At 46.5% G+C, this 17,777-nt stretch overlaps 2 protein-coding genes across 8 annotated transcripts in view; one reads left to right on the top strand and one right to left on the bottom strand.

Annotated features, from left to right (window-relative positions):
* The window catches only part of B4GALNT1 (beta-1,4-N-acetyl-galactosaminyltransferase 1), a 37,897-nt gene extending 20,755 nt beyond the window's left edge, over positions 1-17,142 (top strand). For 6 of the 7 annotated variants that reach the window (XM_053370930.1, XM_053370936.1, XM_053370961.1 and 3 more), the window contains 9 exons: positions 782-955; positions 2,952-3,058; positions 3,234-3,271; positions 6,457-6,637; positions 10,606-10,713; positions 11,508-11,695; positions 12,499-12,639; positions 13,553-13,790; positions 14,077-17,142. In XM_053370930.1, coding sequence (XP_053226905.1) covers positions 782-955; positions 2,952-3,058; positions 3,234-3,271; positions 6,457-6,637; positions 10,606-10,713; positions 11,508-11,695; positions 12,499-12,639; positions 13,553-13,790; positions 14,077-14,291 — 1,390 coding nt within the window. In that variant the 3' untranslated portion in view covers positions 14,292-17,142. Of the gene's footprint in view, positions 1-781; positions 956-2,951; positions 3,059-3,233; positions 3,272-6,456; positions 6,638-10,605; positions 10,714-11,507; positions 11,696-12,498; positions 12,640-13,552; positions 13,791-14,076 lie in introns of those variants that run through there. The other variant, XM_053370979.1, reaches the window with a different exon arrangement.
* The window catches only part of LOC128404873 (solute carrier family 26 member 10-like), a 26,772-nt gene continuing 25,034 nt past the window's right edge, over positions 16,040-17,777 (bottom strand). Inside the window, exon 18 of the mRNA XM_053370917.1 lies at positions 16,040-17,510. Coding sequence (XP_053226892.1) covers positions 17,472-17,510 — 39 coding nt within the window. The 3' untranslated portion in view covers positions 16,040-17,471. The remainder of the gene's footprint in view (positions 17,511-17,777) is intronic.

Raw genomic sequence — 17,777 nt, 5'->3', positions numbered from 1 at the left:
TCCTCCTGCCGTGGAGGGGAAGGAGGGTCAGAGCAGTATCCTGCCAGTAGCAATGCCAGGAGGAGGGGAAGGAGGAGCCATTGAAGCTGTGTGGCCACCGGGTTTGGCTCCACCCATGGCTCCTCCCAACATTCTGATGTCACACGTGGGACTTTGCACATGTGACGTCGCCCCCCCCCCCCATAAGCTGGCTCCTCTGACTGGATTTAAGACTCAGGAGACCACCTGGGATGCCATGTAGAGCAAGAATGTCTGGACTGTAGATTCAGCTGTCCACTCAACAGCTGAAATGATGTTACACATCGTAGGGAGCAGAGCAGGTCAGTGGTGTAGCCTAGGGAGAGAAACCTCTAGCCCCAAAGGTATTCCAGTTGCTAGTACCTTGCTTCCGTTCCTCCTGCCACTGCTTCCCCAGATACTAAATGTGTTTCACTTTTACCTCTACTATAATAGGCAGCAGCCAGTGGTGCAGCAATGTAAATTTAGATTCTGGATATATAGGTCTTATTCCGCTCCTGCTTTTAGATGTTAATGTAGCCTTGCTGCTTTGGAAGGGGGCAGGATCCTGCTCATTCCTCTGTGTGGGTTCCTGAGCTGCTGTCCCACAGTCCTATCTTGATGGTACTGAGGGCAACATCCATCTCCATTGGGCGTGGGGGGGGGAGATTATTAAATATTCTTCCAAGTAAGGCATGCTGTTGTTGCACATAGTGTATTCAGCATTGACAAAAGGAGAATACCCCTCATCAGTGTTTACTGCCACGTACTTGTCCCTTCACAGGCTCCTTCCAAAGAACTCCTGCAAGTGTGAGGTGGAACCTAGTATGAACTTCCCACTTCAGAAACAGCTCTTTGGTCACATCTATTCTCTGGAATTCGCAAACGCCTTCAATCCTTCCGAACTGCCAGAGATAAACAGCAGGCGAAAACAGGAGTACCGCAGTTACCAGCAAAGGTGAGCTTCACCTGTGGCACAGTGGGTTCCTGATCACACCACACACGCTTGGTAGGGAGTTCTGTCGCAAAGGAGCAGCTGCTGAAAAGGCCCTGCTACTTGTTGCCATCCTTCTATACAGGACTGCAGATGATGGTAACAGGGGAGTTTCACATGGGAGCCGGAAACTATTGGGCGGTGCATGGTTTATAGAATGGCAGCCAGATTCCTGTTCCATCAGCAGAGAATTAAACCATAAAAGGTACTCCTGACCAGAGATATTATCCAGACTTAGGGGAAGGCTGTGTATATTTCCTTGCTTATCCTGTTAACAAAACCTAGCTTCCATTCCAGTGGTTTTTCCTGACCCTGCACTATTGTAACCATTTAATATCACTTATACCCTTTAAACCCTTAATTTACCAACAACTCTGGTAACTCTGGGGTCTAGACATTGTACAAACCACTCAGATATATTTACTGTATTTAACAAAGATATTACTGTTTGCTGACGTGGTTACTTTAAAATAGTACTGCCTCATTAAGTAGATAACATGGTTACTGTCACTGTAAATACCAACAGCTTATTTCTAGTGACACTCACCAGTTTACACCTTTTGACATGTGCAGTTAGTCCTCTTTGTTGCTGCCCATTTTGCACCGTCAGCTACGCATAAAGTGCTTGATCTGCAATTCTCTCTGAAGCTTCTACAGTGTGATTTGTTGTATTCTCCTGATGTTTCCTTATCTGTAACATGGCTTGCTTACTCCATTTCCATCACATCAAATATGGCCTTGCTTTCTTTCCACCCAGCAGTTTCTCTTCAAGACAACTTAACTAAATGATTTTAATGATTTCGGTCCCTCCACACCTCCAGTGTGTGGTTGACCTGGCATGTAGCCTCCATCGTCCTCCAAGTTTCCTCACATGGGCACACAGCTCATGTTAGATAGACTCCTGCAGATTCCATGGCTGCTGCCTTGCTTGAGCAGAAATGCACCTCAGCAAAAAGCTGGTCAGTACCACAGCGGAGTGAAGGGGCAGTTGTTTGGTGCCTCCTCCCAGCTTGAGGGGTGGTACATCATGGACGTAGCCGGGCGGGGGGGGGTGTCAGCTGCCTCCCTAAATCAATCAAAATCAATACAAATCCCCTTTTTTGGAGAGAAACCCGCCAAATATGCTAGGCAGAGGCAGGTTACTTTAGCATGCATGGCTTATGCTTAGACTGCCACATTTATTTTTTGGGGGTGGGAATCCATAGCCTCTTTGTTCTGATCAATGGAAATGTCACAAAATGGTGAGCAAGCTTTTGAGACCACCAGAACTCTTCACAAGGCTGGATGTTTAGAAAAGCAGAAGAAGATGAGGAAAAAGCTGACTTTGCATTGATGCCATAATGTCTGCAATGCAAGCATTTATTTTTCTAGTATAATCCTAGAAGGTATGTGGCTATGGGGGTTGTCCCAAAGAGCACCTGCACTTCAGAATTTAACTCATCAGCCACGTAAAGTAAACCCCCTGAATTTGGCAGGACAAATTTTTGAGTAAACACAGGATTGTAATCTGTGGTTGCAGTCCTAAGCACATTTCCCAAGGCTCACTCTGGGCAGCTGCAATCCTAAACAATCTCGTGTGGAAGACTTGTGAACTCAGTGGGATTTACTTCTGTGGGAATTAGCCACCAGCTGGCTACTGAGAGTCAAAGCAGCAAATGAAGGTGAAGGAACAACTTCCTGTGTCTTCCTTTGACACAGAATGGAGATGTTTGTCAGGCACAGCTTTGAGGGAGTGTGTGCTTACTGGACTTCCCTTCCACTTAGTTCTTAAAATTAAGTAGTCAGCTGGTGATCTGTTTTAATTTTTGTTTGATTTCTACTGCATTAAAATCACTGTAATCCACTTTGATTTTTAAAATGAAATTGTGGGCTACAAATATTCAATGGATAAAGATGTAGGAGCACCTTGTCAAAGCCAGAGGCTGGCATCCCTAAACCTTCTTCCTTTCCATTCTCCAAGGTCCCACTCTCCATCTGACCAGCTCCTCATTGTCCGAGCCAACTCACCTCTAGAGTATCCGGCCCAAGGGGTGGAAGTTCGGCCCCTCCGGACCATCCTCATCCCAGGCAAGTCTCTTCCCCTCCACTTGTGTCCCGAAGGAAACAACTATGGGGGTGGCAGGTCTGGGGGACAGGGGACCGTGCTGTTGTGGAAGGTGGCGGGCTTGGCACGGAGACTTCTTATTGTGGAACAGGGAAAGGTGAAAATTCATGAACCTCCTTGTGCATTTTTATTCCTCAGGTCTGAGTCTACAAGCAGCTGAAAGAGCTCTGTACCAGGTAAGGTATTTGGGACACAGAGATCTGATTGCAGGGATTAGGCGACGGTTTCTCAGCCTGATTAGTTCCTAACATCCCTGTATCCTTGCAAAAAGGAAGGCTGGTTGTACCACTTAAGTTGCACATGGAGTTCCATGTTTGAATTTTCCGCTGAGGCAGCAGGTGAAGTTGCATGTTGGAATGCATTCAAGCACGTATTATCCCACCTATAGCCTGAAATGGTGCAGGCCGGAAAAATAGTTACTGCTTGATTCGCTAAATGTATAAATTGGTCCTGTTTTTTTTGACAAATGGCTAGTGTGCACTCTTTGGGTGTTCTTAGATAATCTGAGGCCACGAAGCCACTGGGGGATCTTGTGTCTCTCTATGTGTGATGATTGCTTGTCTTATATATTACGGTGGTACATTGGTTTGCAACCACTTTGGATTACAACCACGTCAAACCTGGAAGTGCGTGTCCCTTTTTTTGGATTACAAACAATTTGTGGGGGGGGGGGAGGCCCCATTGGCGAAAGCGCGCCTTGGTTTACAACCAGTCCTCCGGAACACATTATGGTACCACTGTATGCAGTTGCAGTTATGAGCTGGTTGTTTGCAGCGTGTGACTCCTCTCTTCAACCGGTTTGGGGGGCTTCCAGTGGGTTTCTGGGATTCAATTCTAAGTGTTGATTATCACTTTAATACAGGTGGGGTACCTGTTTCAGCCCAAGGGCCACACTCCCTTCTGCACAAACGTCTGGAGGCCCCGTGCCAATGGTGGGCAGGGCCAGAGTGGCTGGGGCAACCCAGTCAGATGGGCAAGGCACAAATATTATTATTATTTTATTATATCATTATTTATTAAAAGTGGGTGGAGCATTGCATGTGAATTTTATCTTTATACAATAGGCTAGTTTATACACAAACCCCTTTACTCTTCACCCAGGAAAGCAATAAACATTATCGGAGAACAAGGACTCATTCCAGACAGGCAAAAAGATTTGTGGAGGGTGCAGAGTGGGGCTGGTAAAGGGGGGTGTCACTTGGGAGGGTGTGAGCAGCACTGCACTAGATGTGGCAGCTTCTTTCCAGGCACAGGTCCATGCTTTAAAGCTTCATGTCTGAGCACCCCACGCCCCCCAGAGCATTCCCTGTGCAAAAACCTCCAACATCCCGCTAGTCAAAATCAGGACACTCAGTTTTGGGTCCACTCTCACGGGAGCCAGTTGGTTCGCGCCAGAGCACCAGACCAAAAAACAGGACATTCTGGGATCCAATCAGAAGGCTTCTGTAATTTTGGGATGTCCCGCTTAAATCAGCATGGTTGAGCAGTATGCATTTTCAATCTGCGGGAAACCTGAACTGACATTTGCTCCAAATGTGTGCTAAAGAGTAGGTTTTGTGGGGAAAGTTCTGGGGTAAACAACAACAAAGGAATTTTAAAATGCTCAGACGCTGAGCTTTTAAGCACAGCCTGGGCCTGGAAAGAGCAGGGCAAAAGCCCAGTATGGTTGAGCTCTTCCTGTGTTTCCCAGCCCTCTTGTCTTCCTGTTGCCCCTCCCTTTTCCAGCTCTTTCCTCCTGGTGCCGTTTTTTGTTGCACAATGTCAAGTTCTGAAGAAATGCAGACACTCATTTCTTTGTTCAAAGATTTATGCCCTACCCTTCTTTTGCAATCACATTACTCAGAGAGTCAGGCATCAGCCCAAGTACTGCAAGCCATGATATTTCCAGTCCTCTGGAATTCACTTCCTGTAGCAGCAAAGAAAGTCCCAGCACCGTTATGTTTTTTACATTTGCTGAAAACTTTAATTCCCCTCCCCAAGGCTTTCCAAATGAGTATTTTTTCCTGCAGTTGGTTTTTATGTTTTAAGACTGTTTTATGATCTGTATTTTTAATATGTATGTTTCTTTGGCACACTGCTTGGGCATTCTCTGAGTGTAGAGTGGTTCATAAATCCTGAAATAAATAATAAATAAAATAAAAACAATAACTTAAAGCAATCAAACATTTACAAATTGTGTGTGTGTGTGTGTGTGTGTGTGTGTATATATATATATATATATATATATATAAATTCATTTATAACTAAAAATCAATAAAACACAAATTTTAAAATAAAGGGACTAATCAGGATTCACCATATTAAATTCCATCTGCCCAGCTTGAAAAAAGCTTGCCAGAACAGAAACGTTTTCACAGTCAATGGAAAATAGCAAAAGATGTGGGATTAAGCAAACTTCATGTGTCACAGCAACAACTGGGTGTGACCACTGAGAGAACAATGCTTACCTTGATTGAAAAAACCCAAACCTTGCAGCAGGTTCATGCAAATTATCTAGAAGTGCTCTGTGTATCTATAATTTATTTGCATGCAACCAAATTTGTACTCTGCAGAAAATATGCTGTATAAACCGGTCTCGTTAGATTTTGATTCATGGAACATCCTATAAAGTTTTCCATTCTGTTCCCAGCGCACCATTTTACCAGAGAGATCCTAAAGCTGAGGTGGGGAACCTGTGACCCTCTACATGTTTGGGGACTCCATTAGGGTAGCCATATTCCAGGGATCAAAAACCCAGACACCCCACCACCATCGGGGCACCCCTCACCATTCTGCATCTCCCTTGCTCACCCCTCCCTGCCGCTAACCCCTTCCTCTCCTGCCTGCTCCCCCCTTCTTCCCTCCCCTCTCTTTGCTGTCTTTGGCCTCCTGCTCACGATGGGAGGCTGAGCGGCCCAGGGAAGGTCACACAAGGCCAGGCAACGGCCGGGACCAGCGCGGGGCCTAGTGTGGCCAGGAACAACACCAGGCCTAGCACGACCCCCAGCAGGCTGCTCCAGGCCACCCGATGCCTGCCTTCTGTTCCTGGGCACAGTGCCTTCTGAGCATGGGTGTGCTCCACAAAAAAATAAAAAATAAAATAAAACATAAAAATAAAAAACACCCCCCCAACCCAGACATTTAATCCAAAATGCAAAAATCCACCCAAATGGGGTTTCTGGCCCCCCAACCCGGATGTGTCCAGGAAATCCCAGATATATGGTAAACCTAGACTGCATCAGCCCCAGCCAGCTTGGCCGATGGCCAGGAATAATGGGAATTGTAGTCTAAGCAAGATAGAGGGCCATAGGTTTCCCATTCCTGTTCGAAAGTCACAGGCTGGCTTCCTTCATTCTTGACCCTGCTTTTTTCCCTTTGACAGGTCAACTTGACAGCTACTATGGGCACTTTCGATGTGGCTGCAGAAGTGGAAGGGGTCAAAGTGGAAGGGGAGGGGGGCATGCAACTCATCATGTCAGGATCCCAACTGGACAACCTCAATCGGCAAATGCAGTTTGTCACCTACACCAACACACTCTTCCATCCCAACACAGCAGATACAGGTGGGTACAGAAGGGGCATTCATTTCATTTCAAGGCACTGGGGTGTCACTGCAGAGAACAGGGGGAAAGGCACAGGATGGCACAGCACAGAACCAAGGAAATCTTGTCACAAGGCAGCACAAATAAGAAAAAAATGAACAAAATGGAAACCATTGTGGGGATATGAACAAAGGCTTTGCGGTAGGCCTATTTTTTGACAGGATGTATCAGATACCAGATATCAGATATCCAGCTGAACTATTTAAAATTTTAAAAGATGATGCTGTTAAGGTGCTACACTCAATATGCCAGCAAATTTGGAAAACTCAGCAGTGGCCAGAAGATTGGAGAAGATCAGTCTACATCCCAATCCCAAAGAAGGGCAGTGCCAAAGAATGCTCCAACTACCGCACAATTGCACTCATTTCACACGCTAGCAAGGTTATGCTTAAAATTCTACAAGGAAGGCTCAAAGAGTATGTGGATCGAGAACTCCCAGAAGTGCAAGCTGGATTTAGAAGAGGCAGAGGAACCAGAGACCAAATTGCAAACATGCGCTGGATTATGGAGAAAGCTAGAGAGTTCCAGAAAGACATCTACTTCTGCTTCATCGACTATGCAAAAGCCTTTGACTGTGTCGACCACAGCAAACTATGGCAAGTTCTTAAAGAAATGGGAGTGCCTGATCACCTCATCTGTCTCCTGAGAAATCTCTATGTGGGACAAGAAGCTACAGTTAGAACTGGATATGGAACAACTGATTGGTTCAAAATTGGGAAAGGCGTACGACAAGGCTGTATTTTGTCTCCCTGCTTATTTAATTTATACGCAGAATACATCATGCGAAAGGCTGGGCTGGATGAATCCCAAACTGGAATTAAGATTGCCGGAAGAAATATCAACAACCTCAGATATGCAGATGACACAACCTTGATGGCAGAAAGTGAGGAGGAATTAAAGAACCTTTTAATGAGGGTGAAAGAGGAGAGCGCAAAATATGGTCTGAGGCTCAACATCAAAAAAACGAAGATCATGGCCACTGGTCCCATCACCTCCTGGCAAATAGAAGGGGAAGAAATGGAGGCAGTGAGAGATTTTACTTTCTTGGGCTCCATGATCACTGCAGATGGTGACAGCAGCCACGAAATTAAAAGACGCCTGCTTCTTGGGAGAAGGGCAATGACAGGCCTAGACAGCATCTTGAGAAGTAGAGACGTCACCTTGCCAACAAAGGTCCGTATAGTTAAAGCCATGGTTTTCCCAGTAGTGATGTATGGAAGTGAGAGCTGGACCATAAAGAAGGCTGATCGCCGAAGAATTGATGCTTTTGAATTATGGTGCTGGAGGAGACTCTTGAGAGTCCCATGGACTGCAAGAAGATCAAACGCATCCATTCTTAATGAAATCAGCCCTGAGTGCTCACTGGAAGGACAGATTGTGAAGCTGAGGCTCCAGTACTTTGGCCACCTCATGAGAAGAGAAGACTCCCTGGAGAAGACACTGATGCTGGGAAAGATGGAGGGCACAAGGAGAAGGGGGCGACAGAGGATGAGATGGTTGGATAGTGTTCTCGAAACCACAAACATGAGTCTGACCAAACTGCGGGAGGTAGTGGAGGACAGAGGTGCCTGGCGTGCTCTGGTCCATGGGGTCACGAAGAGTCGGACACGACTAAACGACTAAACAACAACAACAACAACATCAGATACATCCTTTGAGCTACTGTCTAAAATGGGCGCTAAGAATGTGAGCTAAGAGCTAACTAGTCTCCAGTTCAAGTCGTGCCTCTGCTATTAGGTGCCTCCCTCAGACCCAGTCCTTCTGTCTGCTATATAGGAGAAATAATTGGGATGCTGTAAGAAGCAGGTTCCTTGCAGATACCTGGGAGTTGAGCCTGGCCACACTCGTAACCTCAGACACTGAGTACTCATCACCTCCACTTTCTTCCCAAGGATCCAACAAGATACCTGTGGTTGCAGGGACAAGTAGGGTGGGTGAAGGAGCTCTCAAGCTGAATGTTCATTTTCAGCAAGGGGAGAACTTGGGATTGCAAAAAAGATGGCACTATAATGCCAGTTCCCCCTGCTCCTGCTGCTAGTGCTCCCACTCCCCTCCCCAAGTAAGGGTTGTGGGCCCTTGAGGGGTCAAGGACAGACAAAGGTGAAGGTTGACATGTCAGGTGCAAGCAGGTGTTCTCACAACTGCTTGCAAATGTGGCAAATGTGCAAAAGGTTAAGTTGCTTGTGAGGCATTATCCTATTGGACTGGAAGACCCTGGGGGTCTCTTCCAGCTCTGTTCCTATTGTGGCAGTTCTCTGGTGAAGTGCTCTGAATACATGGAGGGGAGCGTAGAGACTGTTGTTGCTGTGATTGGAATTCTGCCTTCCCCACTCTCAAAAATTGACTAGTGTACGCATTCATTGATTTGATTAGATTTCTTACCTGTTCTTTACCATATGTTCCCAGGGCGGGTTACAACAATAAAATATACAATTTTAGGCAATGCAATGCCTTTCAGTTTGACCAGGCATTTGGGGGCTGTAGTGACGTAAGTAGTGTATGTTAGAGGAGGGGGGGGAGTGTAATTGAAATTCATTTTATTTTTTGTTTTTGTTCTGTTTAATAGTATGATACCCTGTGGCCCCAAGGATAGGGCAGGATAGTAGCTCAAGGAAGGACGCTATTAAAAAAATGAAGAAATGCCATGTTTCTGAAAGATATTGCCAGATTGCTACGGGGATGTGTGATTTTGCTAGGCTGTCAACTGTGGAAATTAATAAACTTTGCAAGCTGGAATCTGCGTAAGCGTCTTCTCATGGATGGCTGATATTTTGCACCTGGCTCTGCCTGGTGAACCTCAAAGTTCCAGACAAAAGGCGAAGTAGATTTTGCAAGCCTGAGGTTTTCCAGCCCCTGGCTTAAAACACACTCCTAGGCATTATCTATGTCTATTTAGATGTCTGGTTAAATTCAATGGGACTCACTCCCAGGCCAGTATCTATAGCAGGGATCCGGGAGCCTTTGGTTCTCCAGATGTTGCTGGACTACAACTCTCAGGACTGTTGGCCTTTCTGGCTGAGGCTGCTGGGAGATGGTGTCCAATAACCACCCCATTCCCCATTGCAGCCTTTGTTATAATAATACTACTTAGCATTCATATAGCACATTTCAAGCACTCTATATACATTATCTCTGGAATAATTGCAGCAGCACTGCAAGGTAGGCTAGTAGTAATGTCCATTATCCTTACTAGCCCTCATGGAAGAAATGGAAATCCAGTAGAGAGGTCTGGGGGGAGGGAAGTACAGAGGAGGGGGGGCCTTTTTCACCACTCTTCCCTGTCCCTTCACCATCTCTTATGCTGCTCTAGAAGATTCCCCAAACTTCCATAGCAGATTTTCAGTATGTAGAAGGGCTTCAGAGGAAAGGGGAGATCAGCAAAACACACCTTTCCCCCTTTCTGCTGATGGGAGTATAATGTAAACAGAACTCTACTCACAGGCTGCTCCTGTCAACAGAAACTTCAGACCTAAACTGTTATCCCCATATTATAGTTGAAGGGTGAGTGCTGAGGAGAGACAGTGGTTTGGATAAAGGCAGCCACCAAGGTCATCGCTGAGGTGAGATTTTTAAAATCTGGGTCTGGCCACCTCAAACTCTTGGTCCTTAGAATGTACCAGTTCGTACTATGTGTGTGTGAATGGTAGAGAAATATCAGCCCACAGCCAGTGATTCACACAGAAAAGGCCTTTGTAGCAGAGAGTCTTTGAAGTCTAGAGTCCCACTCAGAAGGGCCCCTCAAGTGCAGCAGGGCTAGCTTGCCACATTTTGGAGTAATGCACATTATCATCTAAAGAACATTAAGCTCAGCCTAAAATTAGCTTACTGCACCAGAGCTCCCAGGCCAGAAACACGTCCAGTGGTGTTAGCTTCGTTTTCAAGTGCTTACAGCTCTAGACTGGTGTTCTGCTCCTTCCTCTGTTTTCCAGTGCAGTTTTCTACCGATGAGCACCATGCATCTTTCATCATCCGCATCCGCCATGCGCCTACGCCCAAGCTCTACAATCCAGGACCCTCCAGTAGAGGAGCAAGTGGCGGTGAGTACTACACATGAGGTGTCTAGCACACAAATGTTCCAAGGGAAATTGGAACCCATCTTCGAGCCCATCTGCTGTGTCCAACTTCAGACTTGGATGATCAGAAGTAAGAGTCTTTCCTTTCCCCAACACTCTACCCCACCCCAGTCCTCATCACATCCTTAGAGGTTCTCTCGTCTTTTTTGGTCTCAAATTGTTCCAGGATTAAGTTCTGATTTTCACCACGGGCCTTGAGGGGAGAGCTCAGATGAAGCCCTGCACAGGGCTGCATGCCACCACTGCCACCTGCATGCCACCCCCATTTGTGTGCTATATGATAAGGGCAACAGCTTAGAACAGCGGTAACCATGCTCAGGAGTCATGTAACTAGTTTATAGTAATCCTGGTTCATAGTAAGCATTGTGTTTAGGAGCATGTCTTTTCAAGGTATCTCTTGCTCTCTAGTAGCCCAAGAACCTACGGCAACAGAGTTGGATACCATGGTGCTTGTTCAGCTGTGGTGCTGCCCTTGTGGAATTCTCTCTCCTGAGTGGTTCACCTGGTGCCCTCGCTGTTTCATTTCTATCTGTCTTTTTGGTGCCTTCTTCCTTGGAAACCAACCTGGAAGCATTGCTGTAAGGTGATATGGAAGTCCTCTAAATGAGCAGATAGCTGCTGGATGAGTTGTTCTTTTAATCTCAACATTGGAAACCGTGAAGGATATCCATTTCTACCCCGGCTTCTCAAGCCACTCCCTCTGAGCCATCCCTCAGCAGAACCTTTCCAACCTCTCCTGTGTTGTGTTTCCTCTGCAGAATACGACATCAGTGCCCTGGTCACCATAGCAACGAAGACCTTTTTGCGCTATGACAAGCTGCGAACACTGATCAGCAGCATCCGCAAGTTTTATCCCACCGTCACCATCATCATTGCTGATGACAGCGAGACCCCTGAACATGTGCAGGGACCCCACATTGAACAGTACTTTATGCCCTTTGGCAAGGTGTGGAGACTAGCTGTGGGAAGCCTCAGGCACATTTCTGAATCTCTGCTGGGTTCCATTGGGATGTGCTATCTAAGGGCAACCAGCTCTGGGGTCAGGCTCCTGAAGTAGAGATGGGGGTGGAATGGGGCTAATTGACACCTACTAAGAAGGGAAAACTCCACTGTCACTTTCCCTTGGGGAATTTCACTTTTCTGTGTTCCAGAACACAGAATGGGGGATGAGTGGGAATCCTCTCACCAGTTCAGTTAACTCCTCATCACACATTAACTGTATCTACACTAACAATCAGGATGAGTAAAGAGTTTAAATGTATTCTTGTACGTGAGCCTAGTCTACATTAATGATCACAACATTGGGGTAGCAATGTGAATTACTAGAATATGGAATACAAGGATGCAGTATTGTATTCATGGTACATGGTGACTGGAGTGGAGTAGTGGCTGAATAAGGCCACAATGCTGAGGTAACCCCAGGCTGGAGAAAGTTGGTAGAGAACAGTATGGGGATCAGCAACTGGAGACCTACAAGTCTCATCTGGGACTCTGTAGGGAACCACCTGACCCCCTAGTTGCCAATGTAGAATGAAAAACTATTTACTAGCCAGGGGTCTAGGGAGGGAGAAGCAACACTTGGGTTCCTGGAGCCCAAGGAGAAGCATGGTGCCCAGTGATTGAGCTCATGATATTAAATGGTAAGATGCTTCATGGCAAAGCAAGATGGCTATGTTTCACTTTGGGGCAAGGGGAATGACATTAGCAGTGTTGTGAATGGTGCTTGCAGAACTTTCCCTCCTTTTCTAGGGCTGGTTTGCCGGCAGAAACCTTGCCATTTCCCAAGTGACCACAAAATATGTTCTGTGGGTGGATGATGATTTCATCTTCACACATCGCACCAAAGTGGAGAAGCTGGTAGATGTCCTTGAGAAAACTACCCTGGATCTGGTGAGTGCCTTTCCTCTAGTTGCTTTTCCTGTTCCCCATTTCTTTCATCTGAAGCATGGGTGACAAACATGTGCCCCCCCCCCCAAATGTTGTTCCTATCAGCTGTTCCAGCAGGATAATAAGAGTGGGCACCCAGGAGCCATCTGAAAGGCCATAGGTTCTCCATCCTTGGTCTGAAGAGACGGACTGACATCTCTCCAGCCAAGCCTTCTAATACCTATTATACAATATGGCAGCAAAATGCGGCTTCTAGAATTGGAGAAATATGCTTGCAATGGGGCCCCTTGACAGCTATGATAGTTGAAGGGAATCTGTGGGGACAGCAGCAGGGCTGGGCACATGTCACATTCTGAAGTCCAAATCAGGCTTGTAGGGAGGGCCAGTAAGGAAGGAACCTAGTCTAAATTAGGCTCCTATTTCCAACAAGCTTTTTAAGTATAGATCTTTCCCAGTCGGCATCTGTATAAGAATTGTTTTTAGATATTTTCAGGTGTTTTAAATCATTTGTGTGTTTACTGATCCTCCTGCATTGGAAGCAGTTTGCCTCTGAATACTGGTTTCTGGAGAAGCCAAGTGGGGAGAGTGCTGCTGTGCTCCTGTCTTGCTTGTGGGCTTTCCATAGCACCTGGTTGAGAAGAGGATGATGGACTGCATGGGCATTTGGTCTGATCCAGCATAATTGTTTCTATGGTCTTGAGGGGGACCATGGGGGAACTGCTCTACTCCTTGATCATTTTGGTTGCCATTTTTGTACCTCTGGGAAGCAGGCTGGCTGGCTGCTGTTAGAGACAGCATTTGGTCTGAGACCCTCAAGGCCAATTCTTGCGTAAATAGAGACTGTCCCTTGTATGTCTGGCCCAAACTCTGTTCCATCTCTGCATCCATCCCAAATGTCCTCTCTTGTGCCTCGCAGGTGGGTGGAGCAGTGCGAGAGATCACCACCTACACCACCACATACCGCCAGCAGATCAGCGTGCAAGCTGGTGGTGAAGATGGAGATTGTCTGCACATCCGCCAGGGTTACCATCACGTCATTGAAGGTTTTCCTGACTGCGTGGTTACTGATGGTGTGATCAACTTCTTCCTGGCACGCACCGAGAAGGTTCTGCAGGTTGGCTTTGACCCTCGCCTCAGTCGTGTTGCCCACCTCGGTGAGTCATGCTGGCACAGTCCAAGTGGTGCTTAGCATGTGTAGGCAAGGAGCATTGGCTTAACTCTAGGGGTGGCACTTTTGTACAAGGCAGCGGGGGGAAACTGTATGCAGTGTACAAGTCAAGTGATGTGCTCGGGACCCCTTGTGAGTGCGGTGGGTGCTTGGAGCATAATTTAGGACCAGTGACCATATCTGGACTAAGCTGGTTTTTTGGCCGCATGAGGGCTTCCTGGCTAAAATCCAGAAGACCGTGCTAATCCTCCTCCTCCTCTCTCTCGCTCCAGAATTCTTCATTGATGGCCTGGGTATTCTGCATGTCGGTTCCTGTTCTGATGTGGTGGTGGACCACGCCTCAAAGATTAAGCTGCCATGGCTAAAGACAGACAGTGAGAAGCAGTATGCCAAATTCCGCTATCCCAACTCAAGTGGCAACAGCCTGACCACCAAACAGAGCTTCTTTTACTTCAAGAATCGTTTCAAATGCATGACCGGCAACTAGTCTCTGGTGCTAATGAGTTTAGCTTCACCCCTGACAACTGGCTTTGTCCTCAGGCAATTGGGTTTACCAATCTCAGGCAGCCTGCTCTGGCAATTGGCCAGAGCCCCAGGCAAATGGCCTTGTCTGTCAGCTAGCCAAACCCCCAGAACTCAGGGTGGCCTCAGCAGCCTCAGGCTTAAAGAGTAGTTGGGGAAATGGGCAGCCATGACCACTTTTTTAAAAAAGAAAAAATGTCTTTTCTAGCAGGATGGAGAGACTGTGCTATTGCTTGATTCTGAGCCTTGGTGGTCAGGAGGATGTGACCTGTTCCTGTGCTTGTTTTGCCCTGTTACGTCTCTGAACTGGAAAATCTTGGATGGGGTGTGATACTTGAGAGCACTGGAAGTTAACTTTCTTTCCTAGTTGGAAGCAACTACAATTTTTTCTGGGCTTCCCCCTGCATCTCGCCACACACAGACACAATACTTTATCCAGTGCCACAACTTTTTGTGCCAAGTCTTTACATCTGTGCTCCCTTCTTCCCAATTCCTTTCCCTCACGCATCCTCAAGCTGGAGCCATCCTGGGACATTTTGAAGTGCCAAAGACTACAGTGATGGAAAGCAACCACCAGGGGGAAGCTTTGAGGTATAAATTGCTGCAAAGCAACAGAAAAGGAGGACAGCAGGGGCCATAAAACAGCACACTCAAAACTCCAGACAAGTTCAGGTTTGTCCACTCCTGCAGAAGAAGTGGCCTGTGTTCATAGACAGTGGGGTGGGAGCTGGGAGCTGATTTTCTAATGTGGCAGGATTTTTATATGCTGAAGAAGGCAGACTTGTGTACAACAGACTGCAATGTTTTTATTTCAAACAAAATCCATTTGACATGTCTTCCCCCCCATATCCCTGAACCCTGCTTCCTTTTGCCTTCTTGGTCCCAACTGTGTAATCGGTATTACTGTTCTTCCTACAGCTGCTGTTTGTTTTTGGGGGTGTGAAATGCTTATGAAGCAGAGCTGGGTTTAGTTTCTCCTGCATATTTAGTTCCAATGCATGGGATTGGTCCTACAGCAAGTAGGCAGCAGCCATTAAGACCACTCTGTTATATGACACGCTTTCCCCACCCCATTCCCCATATGATGTGCACTCCTTCCTGGCAGCCTGGCTACGAAGTGCTCATGTGCAACTGACTGCAGAGGTGTTGAGACAGAGAGGCAATCATAGCACTAGCCAATCAGCTCTAGGCACTGAAGCACTTCTGCAGCAGGGAGAGTGATGCTGAGGGGTCAGATACGGAAATTGCAAGAGTCAATGTGGTTGGAGCAGGACTGATGATCACTGCCCTTTAGCTGTGAAGTTCAAATATATTTGTTGTACTACCATAGCGCCCCCTTCCTCCAAACTCTCTCTCTCTCCATGACCTAAAGGTTCCCTCTGGTCATGTCAATAGACCCAGAGCAAATGGCTCTTCTTCAGAAGGGGGAACATGTTGCTTTCCTGAGAGTGTTCTTGTGCTTTTCTGCCACAACCATCAGATAAGCAAATGCCTCAGTAGGTAAAGAATTGATGCTTCGTTTTTTCCTTCTACCTACCTTCCCCCTCCAGCCTAACCCTCTTGCTTTTTATAGGGTTGCTTCTTGTTCCAGGATGATGCATTATGTCTGAGTTGCTAGATCACAGTTTCAAAAAGATTGGTATAGAACTGGGTCTCAAATAAGGCATTTGCTAGATTGGTCAGTTGGCTGTAACAGAGGCTGCTGAAGTCCCATTCAAAACTGAAGTAAGCCCTGTTGAGCATAGTGGGACTTACAGCACAATTGTTGACTCAGAAGCAAGTCTCTCATCTTTGTTTATCCATTCAGCAGAATCACATGCTAAAAGGTAAGGCACTGAATCTTTCACTTGCTCTCCCTATGTAAAGTAGGGCAGGTGAAGCCCCTTTAGTTTTAGCCTACATATTGATATGTAAATAAGATGGGTCCTCTCTCTTGCTGTCATGCCACTTTATTTATTTATTTATTTATTAAGCGAGGGAGTGATTCAACCCCTACAGATTCCCCCACCCCACAACACTTTCAAATACAGCAAGAGTTATTTTCAAAATGTTGACATATTGATTTGGAACTATTACTGGAAAGCTTACAGCCTGTTACTAATTCAGCCTAAACAAGCAAATGCTTAGTTTGGTACACACGGTATGAATCCAGATCATGATACTAGGCTGAAGAGTCAACTATACTGATGTGAAGGAGAATTAAAACTAAAAGCAGAAACCCTCCTCAGTGAGGGAAGCTGCCCAGGAGGTGAACATCACCCCCATTTCTGACTTTCTCCCAACAGCCCTGCAGTGTTGCCTTACTGCCCAACCACATGAGGAGGGAAAGGCAGTTTATCAGTCTTTAGGGTATAGATTTGGCAAGCAAGTTCTTCAGTGGCAGCGGGGTGTGTGTTAGCCTTTGCATGAAATAATATCTTTCAACCTCCCCATCCTCCTGTCCTGTTTGCATCCAGCCAGCCGTGGGGGCTGCTGCAGCTATACTGAGACCTCTCACTCCAGGCTGCACAGCCCTTTCGCTCACATTGAGTAGAAGTCCACTAACGTTTGCTCAGAGTAGACTCACTGAAGTTAAAGAACATGATGAAGTTAGGTCCATTAATTTCCATGGGTGTACTCTTGAGTAAAACATAGCTGGATGCCACCTGCTGTTTTGCGGCTGCTCCGTTCCTTTCATCTTACGAGCTTACTGTCCCTTTCCTGCTGGCAATGACTTTACCTGTGATTACTTCAAACGTTTTTTTCCTGTATAAAGGAAACAATTTGGGGAAGGGAATAAAGGTTTTTTTGTGTTGGTTTTTTCAACAAAAAAAATATATATCTCTGGTTGTTGGTGTATCGAAACTTTCTGACAAGGGCCCGGAAGAGATGGAGATTGAATAGGACTGAGTGCAAATCGAACCCTCCTTTAGTGTGGGGGTAGATGAATACAGACCACAACTGGTCAAAGAGGTCTTGGCAAGAGAAGGAGCTTCTGTCTTGTCCTGCTGCCTCCTTTCTCTTCTGTCCATTCCTGATAGGACAGCCCTCCATTATAGCAGACAGGGCCTTGTTGGTTTCCGAGGCAGCCAGCTGCCTCTAGCATTTCTGTGATCTCAGCTAGTCCTTGTCCTGGTACGCATGGATTGATTTGATACAGAGGCAGTTATACCCAGATGGTTGGGTCCTTCAGCTCCATACTTTCCTGAGCAGGGAAAGGAAAAAGAAAGAATTCTGCATGAAGCTGTATAGTGTGTAACAGGACTCTCCCAGGCATCCTTCCTCACTAGTCTCTCTGCCTTAGCCCTATCTGCAATATAGGTGCATGATGGCTGCAGAAAGGATTGGGATAATGTATGTCACGTGCCTTGTACACCTTAAACATGCTTTAGGAATGGAAGAAAGACTACCAGCTCCCTTGCTATTTCTGTAGAACGGGAATAGCCAGTGTGCTGTCCTGATGTGGACTACA

Source organism: Podarcis raffonei, chromosome 2 (assembly GCF_027172205.1).
Source record: "Podarcis raffonei isolate rPodRaf1 chromosome 2, rPodRaf1.pri, whole genome shotgun sequence".
In the NCBI taxonomy this organism is placed as follows: domain Eukaryota; kingdom Metazoa; phylum Chordata; class Lepidosauria; order Squamata; family Lacertidae; genus Podarcis; species Podarcis raffonei.
Note: the sequence above shows the minus strand (reverse complement) of the source record. Positions and strands in the feature narration are given on the sequence as shown.